The 18060-nt window shown below is 50.6% G+C and overlaps 1 protein-coding gene across 4 annotated transcripts; it reads right to left on the bottom strand.

Moving 5' to 3' along the window:
- Nucleotides 1-1310: 1310 nt before the first annotated feature.
- On the bottom strand, nucleotides 1311-13306 carry ATF3 (activating transcription factor 3). 4 transcript variants are annotated; one of them, XM_030872971.2, is made up of 4 exons: nucleotides 13182-13306; nucleotides 7034-7277; nucleotides 3060-3167; nucleotides 1311-1851 (listed from the first exon to the last, which is right to left on the bottom strand). In XM_030872971.2, exons 2-4 carry the CDS (start codon nucleotides 7271-7273, stop codon nucleotides 1654-1656), a joined length of 546 nt encoding a protein of 181 aa, XP_030728831.1. In that variant the 5' UTR covers nucleotides 7274-7277; nucleotides 13182-13306; the 3' UTR covers nucleotides 1311-1653. The 4 variants fall into 4 exon arrangements, with proteins under 4 accessions (XP_030728831.1, XP_030728832.1, XP_060141590.1 ...); XM_030872972.2 differs by lacking the exon at nucleotides 13182-13306 and adding an exon at nucleotides 12585-12700; XM_060285607.1 differs by lacking the exon at nucleotides 13182-13306 and adding an exon at nucleotides 12348-12473.
- Between the last annotated feature and the right edge of the window lie 4754 nt (nucleotides 13307-18060).

Raw genomic sequence — 18060 nt, 5'->3', positions numbered from 1 at the left:
ACAGGCTTAGTTGCTCCATGTGGGATCTTCCTGGACCAGGGCTCGAACCCGTGTCCCCTGCGTTGGCAGGCGGATTCTTAACCACTGCGCCACCAGGGAAGCCCCCAAAATTCTATCTTAATACCAAACAATCTAAAGGGTATGCTTGCTGTTGTGTCCTAGGGTTTGTCAATGAGAAACTGAGCATCAGAAACCACAGACTGAGGAATAGGATTGAAAGTCAAAAATCCCACCTAGTGGCACCCCAGAGAACAAAGAACAACACCTGCAGAATATTTAAAGCTCGAGACCACCCCCTACACCAACCACCATCTCCAAAGGAGAGGGGAGGGAAATGGTTAGATCTCAACAAACAACCAATTTAAAAGAACACAAACCAGCACAACACTTAAGTTCACCATGTCTTGGTTCCAATATTTATTCTATTGACAGGTTAGGAATACTAGGATAAATAAGTAATATCTTCTTTTACAGAAAATTGTAATGATACTACTGAGTAGGATTAAACACTCTGAGGATTTCACAGAAACGTCAGAATTTAAACAGACAGTAGCCAGAGTCCTCATGGCCAGTGTGAGTGACTGTCTCACAGCTATAAATGCTCTGGGCCCGATTTCTACAAACATCTGCATGACAGAAACAATGCCATTAACATCTAATAATGCTAAAGCCTAGGCATCACCTGGCTTCAAATGCATCTCCACTGATTGTGGTTTTCAACCACAAGAAAAGGAAAATGGAATATTCTTTGGCTCTTTCGGCCTAGAAAAAATTCCTGACCTAAGTCACTGAGCAGAGAATCCTAATCCTTCGGAAGCTGGACTCTGTTTCTGCTTTCTTCCTGTGACATTATAACTGAGTTTGCAACAGAGGACGTGCGTTAATGCTTGGGTGCCAAGGGGAAGAGGCCTTTTCTGTTGGCACAAAACTGCACTCAGTCCAGGCTGGCACAATTCTGTTCTCCCGGGGCTGACAACCTCTTCTGGCCACCTGAATACTTTGCAAGACACTGCACGTGCTGATATGATAGACAACCCCCCCCCCCAAATTCTCAGAAACCAGATCTGAGGAAAGTGATGAGAAAGTCACAGTGGTGTTGTGTGGCGCAAACGTCAGAAGAGCACAAAGCCTAGTTTTGAAACGAACGCCTTGCACACGGTAATTCCTGTACAGAACAGCATATTTGCTAGAAAGCACAACCCTAGCCATCGCACAGCTTCACAAAATGCCATTCTCACTCCACGTCCCCTACAAGTGACAGTGGCAGCGGCAGCAGAGGAGGTGGCCCCACCCCACCCACCCAGGGTACAGATGATGCTTCTGCATGAATCCTAATGGTGGGAGGCCTGGTTTTTGCAGAATCCAGATGAAAGGCAGGCAGGACCCTAACCAGGGGCCATCTGGAGAATCCAAGGAAGGCCAAGATGTTAAGGCCTAAATTCTGGAGTTGAGGAAAAAGATGCCCTTGTTGCCCTGGTCCAAAGTCCACTCTGGGGTAGAGTGGAAAGTCACCAAGGGCCCTCCCACCGTGATGGTTCTTTGCTGCTGGGATTCAAGAGGTGCACAGGAAGTCAGATCTCCAATGGCTTCAGGGTTTTGGATGTAAAAGGAGGATTCGATGAGGACTCCGCAGTTGCCCCATACCACGGCTGCTTAGCTCTGCAATGTTCCCTCTTTTATCTGTTGGATAAAAAGGTTTCTCTCATCTTCTGGAGTCCTCCCGTTCTGAGCCCGGACAATGCATGTGGGCCGGTGCAGGTTGAGCATGTATATCAAATGCTGCTTCTCATTCTTGAGCTCCTCAATTTGGGCCTTCAGTTCGGCATTCACACTCTCCAGCTTCTCTGACTCCTGGGGGACAAGCAGCAGAGGGATTAGGAAGGGAAGCCACGGGCCAATGAGGAACGGGGTGGCCTGCTGGTGGCCCCTGGGTGGCAAGGGGTAACAGCTGGGACACGTCGGGGCTCATCAAGCTGGAAATGGCCACTGGCTCCCTCCTACAGTGCCCCACAAAGCCGGGACAGCAGCATTAGGTTTGGGAGAATCCAGAGCCTGGAGAAGCCTTTGAACTTGGAGGCTCCTTCAGAGATGCTTTGAGTTTCCACTCAAGGTTGAGGCAGGTTGTGACCCTAATAGTAACGAAACAGCAATAGAAGCAATGGCAAAGAGATGTCCTTTACACAAGTACAACAGCCCATGGGCAGGTCTTCTGGACCCGAAAGGGCCTTGGGGACTGGAAGGCAATCCAGACTCATGGTGCTTAGTCTTCTGTGGGTCACTGATTTCACTGAGAAGCTCATCTCCCCAGAAAGAATGTACATAGCGATAAACAAAATGTTTTAATTTTCACTGACCCCCTGAAGCAACTGACAGAACCCTTGGGGACCTGTGGAACCTGGGTGAAGACTCTGCCCTGGCCTGTCTACACTTGGAAGAGGGGACACAGCCACTGGAAAGACTGCATCACGGCCTGCTCCAGCTGCCCGCAGATGCCGTTGCCAGTGGCGCTTCTCCCTTCTGGAAGGGGAGCCGGCTGAATGCAGCTGGGAGCACAGACTATTGGATGCACCAAAGAGAAGGGCTGCAGAGTTAAGAACGAGAGAGAAAAGCAAAGAAAGTGTAACCTCTGCCTGTGGATTAAGGAAATAGCTTGTTTGAAGGGATTAATTAAAGGCTTTTCACAGTGAGCCAGATGAGAGGTGGCAGCTTTCTTTCCTGAGGAAAATGGGCAACTGAAGCCTCTTTCACTGGACTGACGTATCCCGTACCCAGAGGCTTCTGGACGTGTATGGACCGGCCGAGGGGGAATATGGGCACCAGATGATCTTGTGGTTTTTAATTCACACACCTGCTTCTTACACACCCAGAGTCACATTCATTGTGCTAACAGCTTTGCTACTTCGTCGTTCTGCAACTGGCATTTCTGCTACCAGCTACAATGCCCTTCCTGGGAAAGCATTTCTGGGCGGGGGCTTTCAAACTCCCCTTCCTCACGTGACGTGAGGTTGGCGGGGGACAGGCGTGAGCAAGAGAAAGGAGCAAGGCACACAGGCACTCACCTTCTGCAGGCACTCTGTCTTCTCCTTCTTCTTGTTTCGGCACTTGGCAGCTGCAATCTTATTTCTTTCCCGTCGCCTCTTTTTCCTTTCATCTTCTTCAGGGGCTACCTGTAAAATTCAAGAGGCACAAGCTTAATGGGAGGCTAGAAATTCAATCCACCTCAAATACACTGCCTTTTATTTCCAGCTAAAACTGACAAACTGGGGCAGCCCTAAAGAATTTGGGAGAAGTAAAGCCCTAGACTTTTGCATGCAACCTCTACACACACACACACACACACACACACACACACACACACACACACACACACACACTCAAGAATAATGAAAAATCAAAGAACAGTTAAAATTATATTGGCAATATTAGTAAATTAAATTTATTTTACTTTTAAAAAACATACGGATTTTAAAATAGGAGTTTGATAGTCAAAGTGATAACTATTGGTTATCAACTAGAGCAAGAAACAGATTTTGTTCAGTAAATACGTCCTTTCCCCTAGAACCAGGAATGACCTCAGGAATATCACCTTGCCACCCATTCCCCCTGCCTCTTCTTCGATTCATCTCTATCTTCACCTGGAACATCATCATAGCACCTCCTTCCTAAATTCAGGAGAAGCCCGTGCAGCTCCTGGAGAAGAGGAACCCAAGCCTATTCCCCAACCAAAGTGGCGTTATCAGCCTATGGCTTGGTGCCACCTGTGGGTGGAGAACTAGAACCATCCATTGATTCATCGAACAAGTTGATATTGATCTCTTCCTCTGTGCCCCACCCTGAGCCAGCCCTGCGATCCTCAGAGAACAAAACCCTGTCCTGCTTTACCATCTGGTCCTCTGTGACGTTCACTCTGATCCTGACTTCGCCTCTGGACTGATGGGGAGCAAGCAAAGTCTGGCTGCTGGACTTGGCTCAGAGACCAGAGTCCAGCGGGAGTGAAGCACTCACAGTGAGCAGAGTGGGTGATGGTTTAGGCCACTAATGTCAGAACTTTGTCGTGTCACTTGTCACTGCTCCAGACAGCAGGAAAGGCCATGGGAGCCTCACTGCAAATCAAAGAGATCCTGGGACGCCACGATCACCTCACCTCTCACTTTGGATTAGATGTCACTGACTTAAGGTTGGGCTGAGATGGAGGCTTTACAACATAGGGAAACAAAGCCCAAGGGGGAAATACGATGAGAGGCATTTCTACCTTTTATGTCTTGGATCCTAGAACCACATAGGCGGACATTGGGTTTAGACTAAACTACCTTTGAATCTCAGCTTCACTGCCTATTAGCTGTGAGACCTTGTGCAAGTTACTATGCTCTTTTGAGCCTCAGTTTCCTCATTTGTAAAATGGGATCAATAATCTTACCTACCCAATAGGGTTGTGATGAGGGTCAAATTAGTTAATCTATGTAAAGCCCTCTGCACAGGGTTTAGGTGCCATGGAAGCTTTAGTTATTATCATCATTAACCTCATCATCAATGTCTTCATTAAGAATTCAGCAAGTCTAGAATTTCCTTTGCAACTAACTCTACAGATACTTTTGGACAGTGGGGGAGGATTCAAAGTATTCTCATAAAAGGAAGTACTTGAAAGTAGAGCAAATCTCAGAGTCACAAAGTGTCAGACATGGAAAAGCCTTTCTAAAGGCCATTTAGATCAATCCCCTCACTTTATTGATGTGCAAATGAGGCACAGAGTGGCCAAAAGTAATGTGCCAAGGGAGGCCCAGGAATCACCAGCTCATGGTCAGCAGACCAGTAGGCTACAACACTGGATGTAAAACCCAGGCCTGTGGCTCCCGGTCCTGTGTCCTCTCTTGGCCACAGCTGCCTCATTCCACCGTGCTGCATTCCCAGAGGTGCCTGGGATCTGGGGAGGAGGCTCACGCTGCCCAGATACACAGGATGCCCGTGGGTTTCACAGGCTCAGTGCCTTAAGTTGAGAATTACAGCCACCAAGGAGACCAGAACATTCAACTAGGTCATTTGGTACATTCTCTTCCCAGTAGAAAAATCTACTTGTTAAACTGACCTAAGATCAGAAGGTCACTTGATGAACAAAAAAATCACAATACATGAGTTGGATGACTTTAAGACTGCTTCCATGAAACTGGCTGCCTGCTTCTTGCTCTGGAGAACCCTCCAAATATCCCTCCAAAATGTTTTCCTTCCTTCCATGGCACCCCACTACTTCCACTGCATCCTGTAATTTCAAGATTTAATTAGAAAAAAATTTTTAAATTTTTTCCTTGAGTGTCCCATGTTCCCACCCTGCACTTTCCAATATTGGACTGGGCACCAGTGACTTGCCCTGAGGTTAACTGGGGGTACAGCCAGTGCCCCTAATGCTGCCTTAAGGATATAGCATCATATAGTAGTCCTGCCTACCATTCACTGAATGCTAACACTCAGCCAGGCCCTCTGCTAGACCCTTAACAAATGCCATCTCATTTAACCCTTAGATCAGTTCTATACAGGAGTCATTATTTACCTGCCCCCCCCCCCTTTCACAGAATCATAAAGGTTCCTAACCAACTTCCTTTAAAACTCAGTTCTTTTCTGGCCAGGTCCACTACCTCTTGCCTAAAGGCAGTGACCATGCCAGTTAAGTGAGCTTGAAACACTCCCATCTTTCATCCATGAGGGGGAGGCTGACAAAACAGCTGAGACCTCAGCTCTGAAGTTCTCGAACCACCACAGCATTCCCAGCAAGCACCTCCCAGACTTCTCACCATGCCTGTTACTCCAGGTGTCTTATAAAAGGCTGAGGAGTGGAGAACAGCACAAGCGTCAGAGACAGAAGTGAACTTGGAGCAGAACCTGTACCGAGGCTGTGAGCATGGCCGACTGGTCCTTGCTCCACAGCCTGGCCACCTGGGTTCTCGTAGTGATGAAAACAATCACCACACTCTCTGCTTCTTCAGAACAACTGGACACAGAAGGTGATCTCATACAGACAGACTCATGGCTTTCAATACCATCCATACGCTGATGGCTTCCAACTCTGTATCTCTGGCCCTGACTCTCCTCTCAGCTCCAGACCCACGTATCCAACTGCCTCCTTCACACCTCCACTGGGGCATTGAACAGGATGGATGCCTGCTCTTGTCCCACCCAATGTCCTGCAGTCCCAACCTCAGCAGCAAATAGGCTCTCCATCTTTACTGCTGGTCAGGCCAGAAATTTTGGAGTCACCATTGACTCCTGTTTGGAGTCATACCCGATGTATGACTCCGGGAAATCAGCTGTACCATCAGGACAGCTCCAGAAACTGACAACTTCTCGGCACCTCACGGCCCTCATCCCGATGCAGACCCTCTCGTGTCGGTACCCTGCTTCTGCCCTCGCTCGTACTGCCCATTCTCGACTCGACAGCCAGGGTAATCGTTTAGGAATATCAGGTTAGACCATGTCGCTCCTCTGCTCAGAAACCCTCCCAGGGGCTCGCCACCTCACTCTGAGTACACGGCGTGTCTTTACAATAGCCTACAACACCCAACGTGATCTGGCCTCCACCCGTGAGCTCAGCGCCTGCCTCACTCCCCACCCCACACGTGACCCCAGCCACTTGGCCCTCCTTGCTACTGGTCCTGTGCCCTCAGCACGCCCCTCCCTCAGTGCCCTTATTCTTGATCTTTTGCCAGATACCCATATGGCCCTTATCCACTCCTCCTTCGAGTCTCTGCTCAAAGGCGATTCTATCAGTGAAGCCTCCCCTGAACTCCTGGTTTAAAACAGCAACCCCACTCCTACCCCACTCCCCTGTCCCCCTTTGCTGCTTTATTTTTCTCATTTGCCTGTCTTTTATGGATTTACTTATCTTGTGTGTTGTCCGTCTCCTCCCAGTGGAAGGTAAGCTCCCTGTGAGGGCAGTGATTTTGTTTTATTCATGGCCGAAGCCCCCTGCCTAGAGCATGCCTGGCGCATGGTAGGTGTGCAATAAGTAAGTGCAGGAAGAAAGGGCACCCCTGGGAGAACCTACCTCGGCTTTGGTGACTGACATCTCGAGGGGTCTGTTGCTGACGGTGACTGACTCCAGCGCCGAGGACATCCGGTGGCAGAGGTGCTTGCTCTGGATGGCGAACCTCAGCTCTTCCTTGACAAAGGGTGTCAGGTTAGCAAAATCCTCAAACACCAGTGACCCAGGAGGGGACAGGCAGGGGACGATGGCAGAGGCACTGACTTCCGAGGCAGAGACCTGGCCTGGGTGTTGAAGCATCATTTTGCTGAAAGACACATCAAAACCCAAACTACTTCAGGGATTTGGGGGCATGGGATCAAGGACCCCCCCGCACCTGCGACCTCCAATACCTGAGCCCCACCCCCAGAAGAAGGTCCCATTAGCCCTCGGCCTTCTGCTTTGTTTTCATTTCACACCATCTTCTTCTTGAGTAAAACAGGTTCTTAAAATACACAGCTCAGTGATGTGGATAAAATGCCTAGTTGAAGTTTATAAGGGGTGGCATTTCAGGCTATTCTGAATTCACAAGAGCTATTAGTATTGGCTGGTGTGCATATATGCAAATGTAGCCTCAAACAGTCCTGAAAGAGGAAGAGCGTTAAAAAAAAAAAATCAGTGAGACTATTATGTAACCCCATTTGCAGTCTCCTTTTCAAAAAAAAAGAAAGAAAAACTTGGAAGGTATCTGAAATCAAGTTAAATCTATCAGTGAGTGGAAGTAAAAGCAAGGAGTGGGGGACCTTTGAATTTAGCAAATATATCTCTGAAGCTTCCCCCTTGGGAAGTTGGATCCAAGTCATTGAGAATGAGGACAGTAACTGTAGCAGGTACATTTCTTCGTCCCAGTTTGGCTGGGGTGTGGGAATTCAGGTCACAAGGGACTAGAGTAGCCCTTTCTTAAGGTAAAGGTTGGTGAAGCAAAAGACCTCAGAGTAAAGAAAAGTGAGGAGCTCAGAATGTGGACCTCTTTTGGGGAGTGTTGTTCAGCCCTGTGATGTTTGGAAGGGCTTGGGCTGGGCTCAGAGGGGGCCTGGGACTGGCTCTGGCACTAAGGAGTGGTGTGACCCGAGCTCTCTGAGTCTCAGCCTTTATGTGACAAATGTCTGGGAACTCCTACAGCACCGGGATGGAGTCTCCACTGTTGCTCTTTCCAGAGCCTGACCCAGCCCCTGGCACCGGCTTCTCCCAATGCCTGCTGACTGCTGGAGACTATCCGACTGAATACATGAAATGAGGAAGGGGCGGTTAAATCAAATGGCCTCTGAGGTCCCATCTACCCCCTAACCTTCTACAGCCCAGGGAAGACAAAGGGACAAAAAAAAAGCAAGCAAGAAAGGGCAGAAATAGTAATGGTTCCATGGCCCCAGTTTGGAATAGCCCTCCATAAATCTCTTCCTGCTGTATACTCCCTCCAGCAGTGGCCATCCCCCCTCATCCCTGCTTTCAGTTCTCCAGGGGCGATGAATGTGGGGATTCTCAGGGCAGGCGGTCCCCTTGGAGCATCCCTCTCAACCTGGGGACCTGAGGTCATTAGCTAAATCCAGACAGAAGAGAAGCCCTTTGGCAAGTCGCTAACATTTCACAGGTGCCTCCTTCATTCCAGAAACCTTATGTGCCTTATCTCACTTAATCTTGATGAGAACCCAGTTAGGTCCTAGTCCCATTTTATGGATGAAATAACTAAAATTTAGACAAGCTAAATAATTTGCCCAAAGTCATAGAGTTAGTATGAGGCAGCGTCAGGATATGGAATTAAGTTTGACTCCAGAATTCATGCCCTTAATTTACAGAACATAGAATATTATTCTAAATTGTAAAAGCAAACAAAAAGCCAGAGCAAACTTTTCTGGAGGGTTGGGAGTAGGCATGGGGATGGGTGAGGGTCCTGGAACTGAAGTGATGGAAGGGAGACTAAGCAAAGAGCCATGGGGAAAATGTGAATTCTGTATTGAATTCCTGAGCTTTCTCTGCCTGGGTGCACACTCAGACTGCTGCCTGCATTTAGGAATTCCCAGTCTGGGGTCAGAACATCAAGATTTGAGGCTCACTTCCTTATGTGTCATCATCTTACCTCCCAGAGCCTTCTCTCTCCTCTGTAAAAGAAGTCTAAAAACAATCACCCTATTTTCCCAGAGTTGTGCAAGGCATTGAAGAAATAATACCTGAATATGCCCTGGAAAATATAATGCAACTAGGAAATATGTTATTATTGGGCCTCCCAGAGATCTGTCCAGCCCAGGGCTGGCTCTCCCAACAGATGCTCTGTGGGGTCCAGGTGGGTGGGTGGTTGGTCACTGTCTTTGATCTCAGACACTTCTGAATACAACACCCTGTACATCCCCTCTACATCCCCCTTAAGATCCAAGATACACTGATGGTGGCAAGAATTCCAGGCCAATGAACACCACCATTGTTGACTATTCAGAGAAACCCAGGAAACGTATGTGATTCTCTTCCCAAAGCCCTATGTCATGAGTCAGAACTGATATTCTTCTATCAGTTGAATCCTGTAATCTTAGGATGCGGGGAGGAGACTTTTCCGATAAACTCTGAGAAACCAGCTCTCCAAAGCCAGAGGCTTAAGATTCTCCCATGCAATTGTGTTTTCCCTCCCTTTCCAACGTTATTAAAAACGCAGTAGTTCAGGGATGGATTTCAGAGCTACCACTGGGCTGGCCTTTGTCTGAAGGACGGCATGGCTCTCTTCTGCACAGGCAGTTTGAATTCCACCACAGTTAAGCGTAGTTCCATTTCACCTCCCAAGTTTATTAATGAGCTTTCAGGGCTTGGGGTCTGCTGTGTGGGTTTTTTTTCCCCCCTTCTTAGTGTAAAGTCAGCAGTCCTGATGAAAGAAACTGAAGAATGCCAGTGGTATGGAATGTTTTTATGAAAAGCATTGGGTGGGCTTACTTGAGGATGGAAACAGGTTGTAAAAATGTTTAAAAGCCTTTCAGAAAGTAAAGCAGTTGTAACTGTAACGATTTGGGTTTTTCCTGCACTCAGCTAAAGTTCAGTTTCTTGAGATACTTTCCAGTTATTTGTTGCCTCATTCTCTTAAAATGTGATCAACCTAGACTCAGGCTGTGCCCCTACAAGAAAAATGAAGTTAAACCTTCAGTTTTTAAGAAAGTTGAGACCCTTGAACATCCCCCTTTGAAGAAAAAATTTTAGAAGATTTTCTGAGCTGACTTTCTGTACTGACCTTAAAATTGTCTAGACTTATTACAAAGAACCTGCATTTTGCTTCTTATTATCTCTAATCAGAAATCGTGTCATACAATCGGTAGTTTCATCATTTCCAAGAAAGTGAAACTTTACTCATATATTTCTTTAACTGGAAATTCAGCTCCCAGATTTTATTTCCTAGTAGCTGCTACTACCTTGAATTTTCACTTTTAATTTTCATCTCTTTCCACTAAGCACTGCTCATAAAACATCTTACAGTAGGTAGCCAGTTCCTTCACTAACTTCCTGTCTTGGTCTTTCTCCTAGCCCACTGGAAGTAAGTATATAGACACTGCAGTTGTAGGTGTAAGGCTAGACATCAGGACAGAGATGACGCTTGCAGGCCTATCACTACCACTCACACGCTGAGCACCCGCTGGCATGCTTTCTGGACCTCAGTCACCTCATGTGTAAAATGAGACCAATACCGCCTGCCCCAGTTCCCTCCCAGGGCTGTCAGGAAGATCATATGAGATATGTGAAGGTGGATTTACACACATCCTGGGTAGCCATTATTACTGTGATTCCACTTTCCCCATTTCAGGGGGGACTCATAATGTTGCTGTCAATGAAGTTGAGCCCCACTAATCATGAATTAACTGGAACCCTCAAGAAATTCAGGTCAGTCACAGACAGCTTCTTTTGCACCTTGACCTCTGGGCTCTTGGTGCACCAGATCAATTCCACCCCACTATTTGCTGGCCCCAGCTTGTCCCCACTGGTCTTAAGTACTTGAGAAATGACCAGGTCTCACACATGAAACCGTTTCCGGTTCCTGTCGTGTCCTGGCTATGTACTTCCTCTTCCCCAGGCTGAGTAACACTTGGAACCACTGACCCTGTCCCATGCCCAGCCCATTTGAAAAGGGAAGAAATCATGAGCTCTATCCAATGGGATAGAACACCCAATATTAGAGTCGTCCAGGTCAAATCTTCATTTTGTAATTGAGTAAAATGGGGTCCAGGAAGGTAAAGTGACTTGCCCAAGGCCGTAAAGCTGGCGAGTGGCCCAGCCCAGGCCAAGCTGTTGACCATCCACCTGCTGCTCATTTTGCTTCATCACCAACAGAGATTCAACACCGCGAGGATCAACCAACGAGGCAAATGGAGAACAGAGCCATTGGCCAGGTAGATGAAGGGTCAATAGTCCTAGGAACCTGTACCCACCACAGAGGAGGCTTTGATAGGACTAAGACAGGGAGGGGAAGAAAGGGGACAATGGGGAGAAAAGACCAAGAGGGAGAGAGAGAATGGTGGGGTTCAAATAGGAAGGATCTGGAGGCTCCAGCAGCTGCCACAGGTGCTGGGTACTGTATATTAGTCACACTGTGTGCCTCGGATGCTGCCTGCGGTGTTACCTCTGAAACCACCCAGACAATAATAACACTAAAACCCACCCCCACCCCAGTCTTCATCCAGGATATCCTCCAAGCAGTAGCATTATTCTACAACAAATGCTACATGCAAAACAGGGGGACAGTTATACCAATTTCTCCTTCATTTAAAGTTAAGAGACAGAGGCCCCAAACATGTGACCGTCACCCACACTGAAACAAGTGCATTAAGAGAGCACCCAGATTTTCTAGCACCCAATTTTTTTTTTCTGCCTCCATCAAGGGATTAGCAGCTCCTTTATTTGTAAGAAAGCATGTGCGATTTGGAAATGAAATTAGGGAAAAGAAAATAGAAGGAAAGGAAGTGATTCGATCAGATGAAAAGAGGGTGGGGGGGAGCAGAGAAGGAGAACCATTCCAGTGGAAAGAACGTGGGGAAGGGAAGAGATGCCCCACAAAAGAAGTCCCTTTTCCCCCACTGCCTCGGAGGCCGGCCAGTGACGTCCAAGCCCCCTCATTCAAGTCACTCAAGTCCCCTTATCCGTCCCTTGTCTTTCAATTACACCCCCCTAGAATCTGAAAACCTTCGTCCAGACAGGACCGTAACGGTTGTCCAGTCCAACCACCACCTCGTGCCCGCAAACAGGCAGAGGGGCCAGGAGTGTCTATATGCCCACATTTCCCAGCTGGGGATATTGAGCGAGGCCCAGGACATCAAGTGCAGTATAAGCTCTCAGGGTCCTGCCCCCTAGACCACAGAGCCAGTCTCTCAATTACCTGAACTGGCTTCGCACTGTCGCTTCCCCCCACGGTGGGTCTCCCCGATGGAAAGCAGAGAAATCCGCGAAACGCCAGAGGAAGAGCCAGAGCTTGAGTCACAGGTACTAGACAAAAGCGTGTGAGAAACTTGGGACAGGAAGTCTCCGGCCCAGACACTGGGCATCTGTGCCGGGAGCCTCTCCGCCTTCTGCCCTAGGGCAGCCACATGAGCGCGCGCCACCTCTGTAAACTTACCCAACTAACTTTCGCTCCGGGCTACCGGCGCTGTCCTGCCTCCCGGCGCTCCGGGGCGAACAGGGCGACCCCCAGCGGCCGCGCGCGCGACCCCGGCTCGCCCGCTCCTTCCCCATTCATTCCGTTCCGCCTCTGGGGCAGCCCTTCCGCGAGCATCGGCCTCCGCGCCTCTCGGGAAGGCTGGGCTCGCAAGTGGCAGTGCCCGCGCACCGAGCAAGGGATGGAGCCGGTCGGCGAGCCCGATAGGCTCGGACACCCTGAGCACCCACCACCCGTCGACCGCTCCCAGGGGGTAAGTAAACGCAAGGGCGGAGAGGAGCTGTGCTCCGACGCCAGTGGAGGAGCGGGAGCCCGACCTCTCGGTTGCCAGGAGCATTTCGCGCCCCAGGTCAAAAGAGAAAGTTCTTTGCGATAAAGTTTCTAAAGCGCCGAGAAGCAGTGGTGGCTGGGAGAAGTTCAGCCAGAGTTCTTTCGAAGCCAGAGGCGGGGGGCAAGTGTCGGGGGTGGGCGCAGGGGCCGGCGACTGGTTACCAGAGGGGCGCAAAGAGAATGAAAGCGAGCCACCCTTGCCGCGCTCACTCGGCTTCCAACGCTCACCTCCTGGCTCCACTCGGGGCGCCCAGGGTCCGGAGGGCGGGCGGGGTCAGGGTGGGGTCGGGCTGTTTGTGGGGCCGGCGGGCGAGCACAGAGGGCGCACAGCCGGCGCGCGGGCTGGCGGGTCCGCTGGAGCGGCGGCGCGGGGAGAGCGCTGTGCAGTGCGCGCCTCGCTGCGTGCGCCTGTGGCTGGGAGCGCGTTGCATCACCCCTTTTATAGCCCTCGGGCTGGCGGCGCGCCCTTCTCCGGGTTACCAGTCCCAGGCTGACGTAATGCTATTAATAGCTTCCCCCGAGAACCAGCCGAACTAGGCTGGGCGAAAGCCGGGGTGGGGTGGGGGGCGGAGAGGAGGGGCCAAAGAGGAGGAGGGGAAAAGAGGGACCGGTGATGCAAGCTCGGGGAGGAGCCGGCCGGGGAGCGTTCTCCCGGCCTCGCACGCCGGGACACACGCACCCGCCCGCCCTCTCTCTCCATATCAGGACCGGAGCCGCCCGGGCTGGCCGCCAGATGTGCGTACTCGCCGCTGCGTGTTCCAGGCATGAGCCAATGGTGCCCAAGCCAGCGGCATGACTCCACCGCGCTGGCATCTCTCCCTCCGCTAAGTTGCGGAGGGGGGAGTTTGGAGAGACGGGTCCTGGCCGCTGCCCAGACTAGGTGAGGCTGGAAGCGAGCAGCGACCTTTCTCTAAAATGCGTGGTCATTTTTTGGCGCTTCGTGAAAATACTCCCTTCGCAGTCAAAAGCCTCCTTCTCAAGTAGGGGACGGGATAGGAACAGAAGGATTATTCCCCAGTGTGGGAGAAGTGCTCAAAGGCACCCCTACGGTGAACCCACACCGTTACCCGCCGGGGGTGACCTCTGTGGCGGGGACCGTGAGAAGTCTGTGATTTAACTCAAGCGCGGAGAGCTCCGCGGGCGCTGTGCGCCCACGCCCGCAGCCCCGGCACACCCCACAGGGGCGCACACGCGGAATCGTCTCCCGGCAGGTTGGGAACCCGACTCTGAGGCCAGGCCTAGTGGTAGGACCCTATGGGGTTAGGATTTTTTTTAACAACCCCAAAGCGTTTGAAATTGACAGCGAAACGAACAAGCCCGTGAAAAGATTAGCGACCTGGAAAAATCAGAGGCAACTCAGAGAGGGGCTAAGAGTAAGACTGAAGCCTAGAGGCCAGGGAGAGGAGTAAAGAAAAGGTGCTTTAGTGTCCGCGGGCGGGACGGGGCGCGGGTCGCCTCGCTCTCTGGCAATGTTGAGGGAAAACCCATCTTCGGCTTTCCTGTGTTTTTCTGCGCCCAGAGAGGATTGGGTTGGGACCGGACGGACTGGACTGGGGACGCACTAACTGCAGCGGAAATAAGGCCCCGCAGCAGAAATCCTTTTCGCCCTAAAGCCGGTGGCGGGAAGGGCGGGGTCTTGTGGCCCAGATTCTAGCCGAGCCTTCAGCGGAATTGGATTTGAAACTTAAAATCGATTTCCCAGTTCCGATTCCCCGACCTCAGCTGTCTAGGCTTCGAGACCGGCAGAACCAGAGACCTTGTCAACTGCTCACGGACTAATATAGATGAACGCGAGTGTGGCCAGCCATGTTTCGTTACCGCCCGGGAGGGAGACCCGTGCGCGCCCGTGTGGTGTAGGGGCACCTGCTTCCAGCTGCCTTTAGGGAGGGAGACGGCCCAAGGCCATAGTTTGGTAATTTGGGGTAGGAACTAGAAGGCTCTCAGAGCCCAGATCTCTCCCGCAGCCCCGCCGCACCTGCAGCCCTCGGGTGTTAACAGTCGTGAAGGAGGGGGGCTGTCTGTCTCTGTCTCTGTCTCTGTCTCTCTCTGCCTTACACACACACACAGTCCCGCACCCTCGGGGAATCTGTCCCTCTCCCCAGCCTCTCCGATTGCCCAGCAGCCTGGCATAGATACCCCCAGAGTTACAGGTAAAACTGAGTCCCCCGCACCCAGGTTCCTCTCCCCCGAATCCGAGCCTCACCGGGACACCCCCCAAGCTTCGGGGCCCAGGACAACGCGGAGAGCCGCCTTGGAAGTCCCCCCGCCCCCGGGCCGTCCGGGAGCCCAGAGGTTCCACGCAGGATCCCGGGATGTTGCCCGGGACCTCACCGGGTTTCCAGCGAAGTCACACGGCCAGAGTGGGGCCGTTGTTTTTGCTTTACTTTTCACCCTGGTAACGGGCCTCCTGGCCTCACCCCACGCTCCTACACTCCGCCCTCCTAACCACGCACCTGCTGGTAAACCCCGGGCTGGCAGGTAGACCCCGGGGCGTGTCGGCACAACCCCTAGAACACCGCGAGAGCAAAAGGAAAGGCGTTTGTAAATTCACATGAAAGTTATTTGAGGTTATCTACATATCTTTCCTATCTACTTGTCCGCTGCCCTCGAATAAATTGCACCATTATAAAGCGAAACAAGGAAATGGGGGAGAACACTTGAAAGCTACCCCCGCCCCCCCCCCGACTTTTTTTCCTTTGTGAAATGCCTACAGGAATCTTTAACCAGTTTACATTTTAAACTAGGATTCCATTAATACACCCAAGCCAGATTTGTGGAGGTTTTGGTCCTGTCGTTAAGGGGAAATTCGGCTTCGGGTGTAGGTAAACAAACAGCTAGACCAGCCTCCACAAAACAATGCACGAGAAGGGTAATTGAGACAGAGAAGTTCACAACCGCTGGTATTACCGTGGTGCCTCCCGTTCCTCATATTAAATCTGCTTCATTCTAATAATTCTTGGTTTTGAATCCCCAAGTCACACCTGGACAGAAATGCTGTCAGCTGTTCGCAGAAGTCTGAGCCTCGCTCTCCCACTGAAACTCCGAAAGCGATAAGAATCTTGACAGAGAAGTCAGTCCACCCCCTTGTGAATGGGACTCCTATCCAAGGAAAACAAAAACGGCCGCTGCCTGCCTCCCTGCCTCCAGCCCCCAGGAGAGCCGTGAAATCTGCCTAATCGAAGAGAGACTGGGAAAGGGCAGGGGAAGGGAGCCCCAAGGTGTGTGCCCCCGAGGCGTGATCAGTATGAGTTCTGTGCGTCCTCATTTTACCCTGACTTTGGACCCACCGTTGTCCAGCCTGCACACTCGGTATCATCTAGAGGAGGGGCAAGAAAAGCTTCCCAGACCAAACTGCTTCTCTACACAAAGCAAAAGAATGCCTCTCCCCTCCCTGAGAAGCAAGCCCTGGGTAGGGTTATTTCAGGGGTTAATCCTCAGTGAAAGAGGGTTAAGCAGAGACTTGAATATTGCTGAGGTTTTACGCTGGAGAACTGCCTGGGGAATCTACATTCAGACCAGCCCCAGTATGTTTTGCTGAGTGAGATAAGAATTGGAAACTTCATGTTGGGGCATGTGCAAAAGGAAGGGAAAAAAGTTAAAAGGGGAGGGGATGGAACTAGGCAGCTAAAAACAGCCCACTGTGGCAACCGAATCTCAACATCAAAACATTGCAGGGAGCCAAAAGAGGGAAAAAAAAAAAGTTCAAGAGATATTTAAAGGTTTTAGCAGTTTCTTAGTCCAGGGAACAGTCCCTTCCCACTCCTTCCCCCACCCCCATTATTCTTCATCAAACCTCAAGATTGTATTTGCTCACAGATCTCTAGAGAGGCAAGTGAAACACAAGTTAAAATCAGTCAGGGTACTAGCAGCTCTATCCTCCTGGCTCAACCCACTTCACCCCAGAAAAGGTGTGGGGTAGACTTTTTTTCTTCTTTCTTCTGCTTTCCAAAGCCCACACTTTCTATAAAGTGAATTTGAATGCGGGGATTACTAATTTAAGAGTCTGCTTCCTCAGGAAACATGGGGAAGCTCTGAAATGTGGAAGGTGGTGCTTTGATTCTGGATTCAGCACATAGTGGCTGTGTCATCTTGGATAAGTCATTTCACTCTCTGTGCCTAAGTTTCCTCAGCTGAATAATGGCCCTTGTAAGAGCATCTAACACATAAGGATTCACTGAGGATAAGGCACACAGCCAGTCCTCAGTAGTGGTATCATGAATCATGAATCAAAGGAGGCATGCTGGGGATACCCCTGAAATCTCTCCCAGAGTCCATTCTGTCCCCGTAGTCAGTGGCAAAGAGTTGTGGATGAAGCTGAGCTTCATTCAGGAATGACCATCTTCACGGTAGTGGGGTTAGGACTCCACAAAGAAAACAATGAAAGCAATCCCCATTTTCCTTCCACACAACTCTGGCACACATCTGGGGCTCTCCTCAGTGCAGGACGGACCAGTGCTAAGTGCCCCAGGCTAGGATCTGGGAGTGCAGGGTGGGCTGGGAGGGGTGGGGGAAGCTGGGTTCTGGTCTGGTTCTGCCTTTGGTATTCCTGAGCAAAGGATCTTCCCCTCTCTAAGGCCCCATCTTTTCTGAAGTGAGGAGCCCTGGGCTGAGCTCTAAGGGTCTTGAATGGAGACCTTCTGCAGAAGCCATCCTACAAGTCCCTGGCAACCCCTCCTAAGAGAGCTGGAGGGAGGGAAGGCGTCAGGAGGAAGGCATTGGAGAGCACGAGGAACAGACTCATTTCAATCATCTCTCTTCCCCTCCAAAAACTAGAGTCAAGAAAAGTTGTCCAACTTTACTCTCAAACACAGCCTGTGGTCCTGACAACCTTCCTTTCCCCCCACCCCCTCCTCCTTCTTCTTATTCCCCTTCTTCTCTCTGAACATCTCTAGGGAATTTTACCCATGGACTTGGTGCCTTGCTAGGTAGGAGGGGCTGTGAGAGGAGCACCCCAGGCAGAGAATGCATCTTTGGGGACCTTCTGGTGTGTAGTCCATCTTCTATGCCATAGAAACCCACTTTGGACCACAGGACAAAAGCCCAGGTAGCAGCTTTTCCCATTTAAGAGTGGAGATCCTAGAGCCCTGGGGCATCCAATTCCCCACAG

The sequence above is a fragment of the Globicephala melas genome, chromosome 1 (genome assembly GCF_963455315.2).
Source record: "Globicephala melas chromosome 1, mGloMel1.2, whole genome shotgun sequence".
In the NCBI taxonomy this organism is placed as follows: domain Eukaryota; kingdom Metazoa; phylum Chordata; class Mammalia; order Artiodactyla; family Delphinidae; genus Globicephala; species Globicephala melas.
Note: the sequence above shows the minus strand (reverse complement) of the source record. Positions and strands in the feature narration are given on the sequence as shown.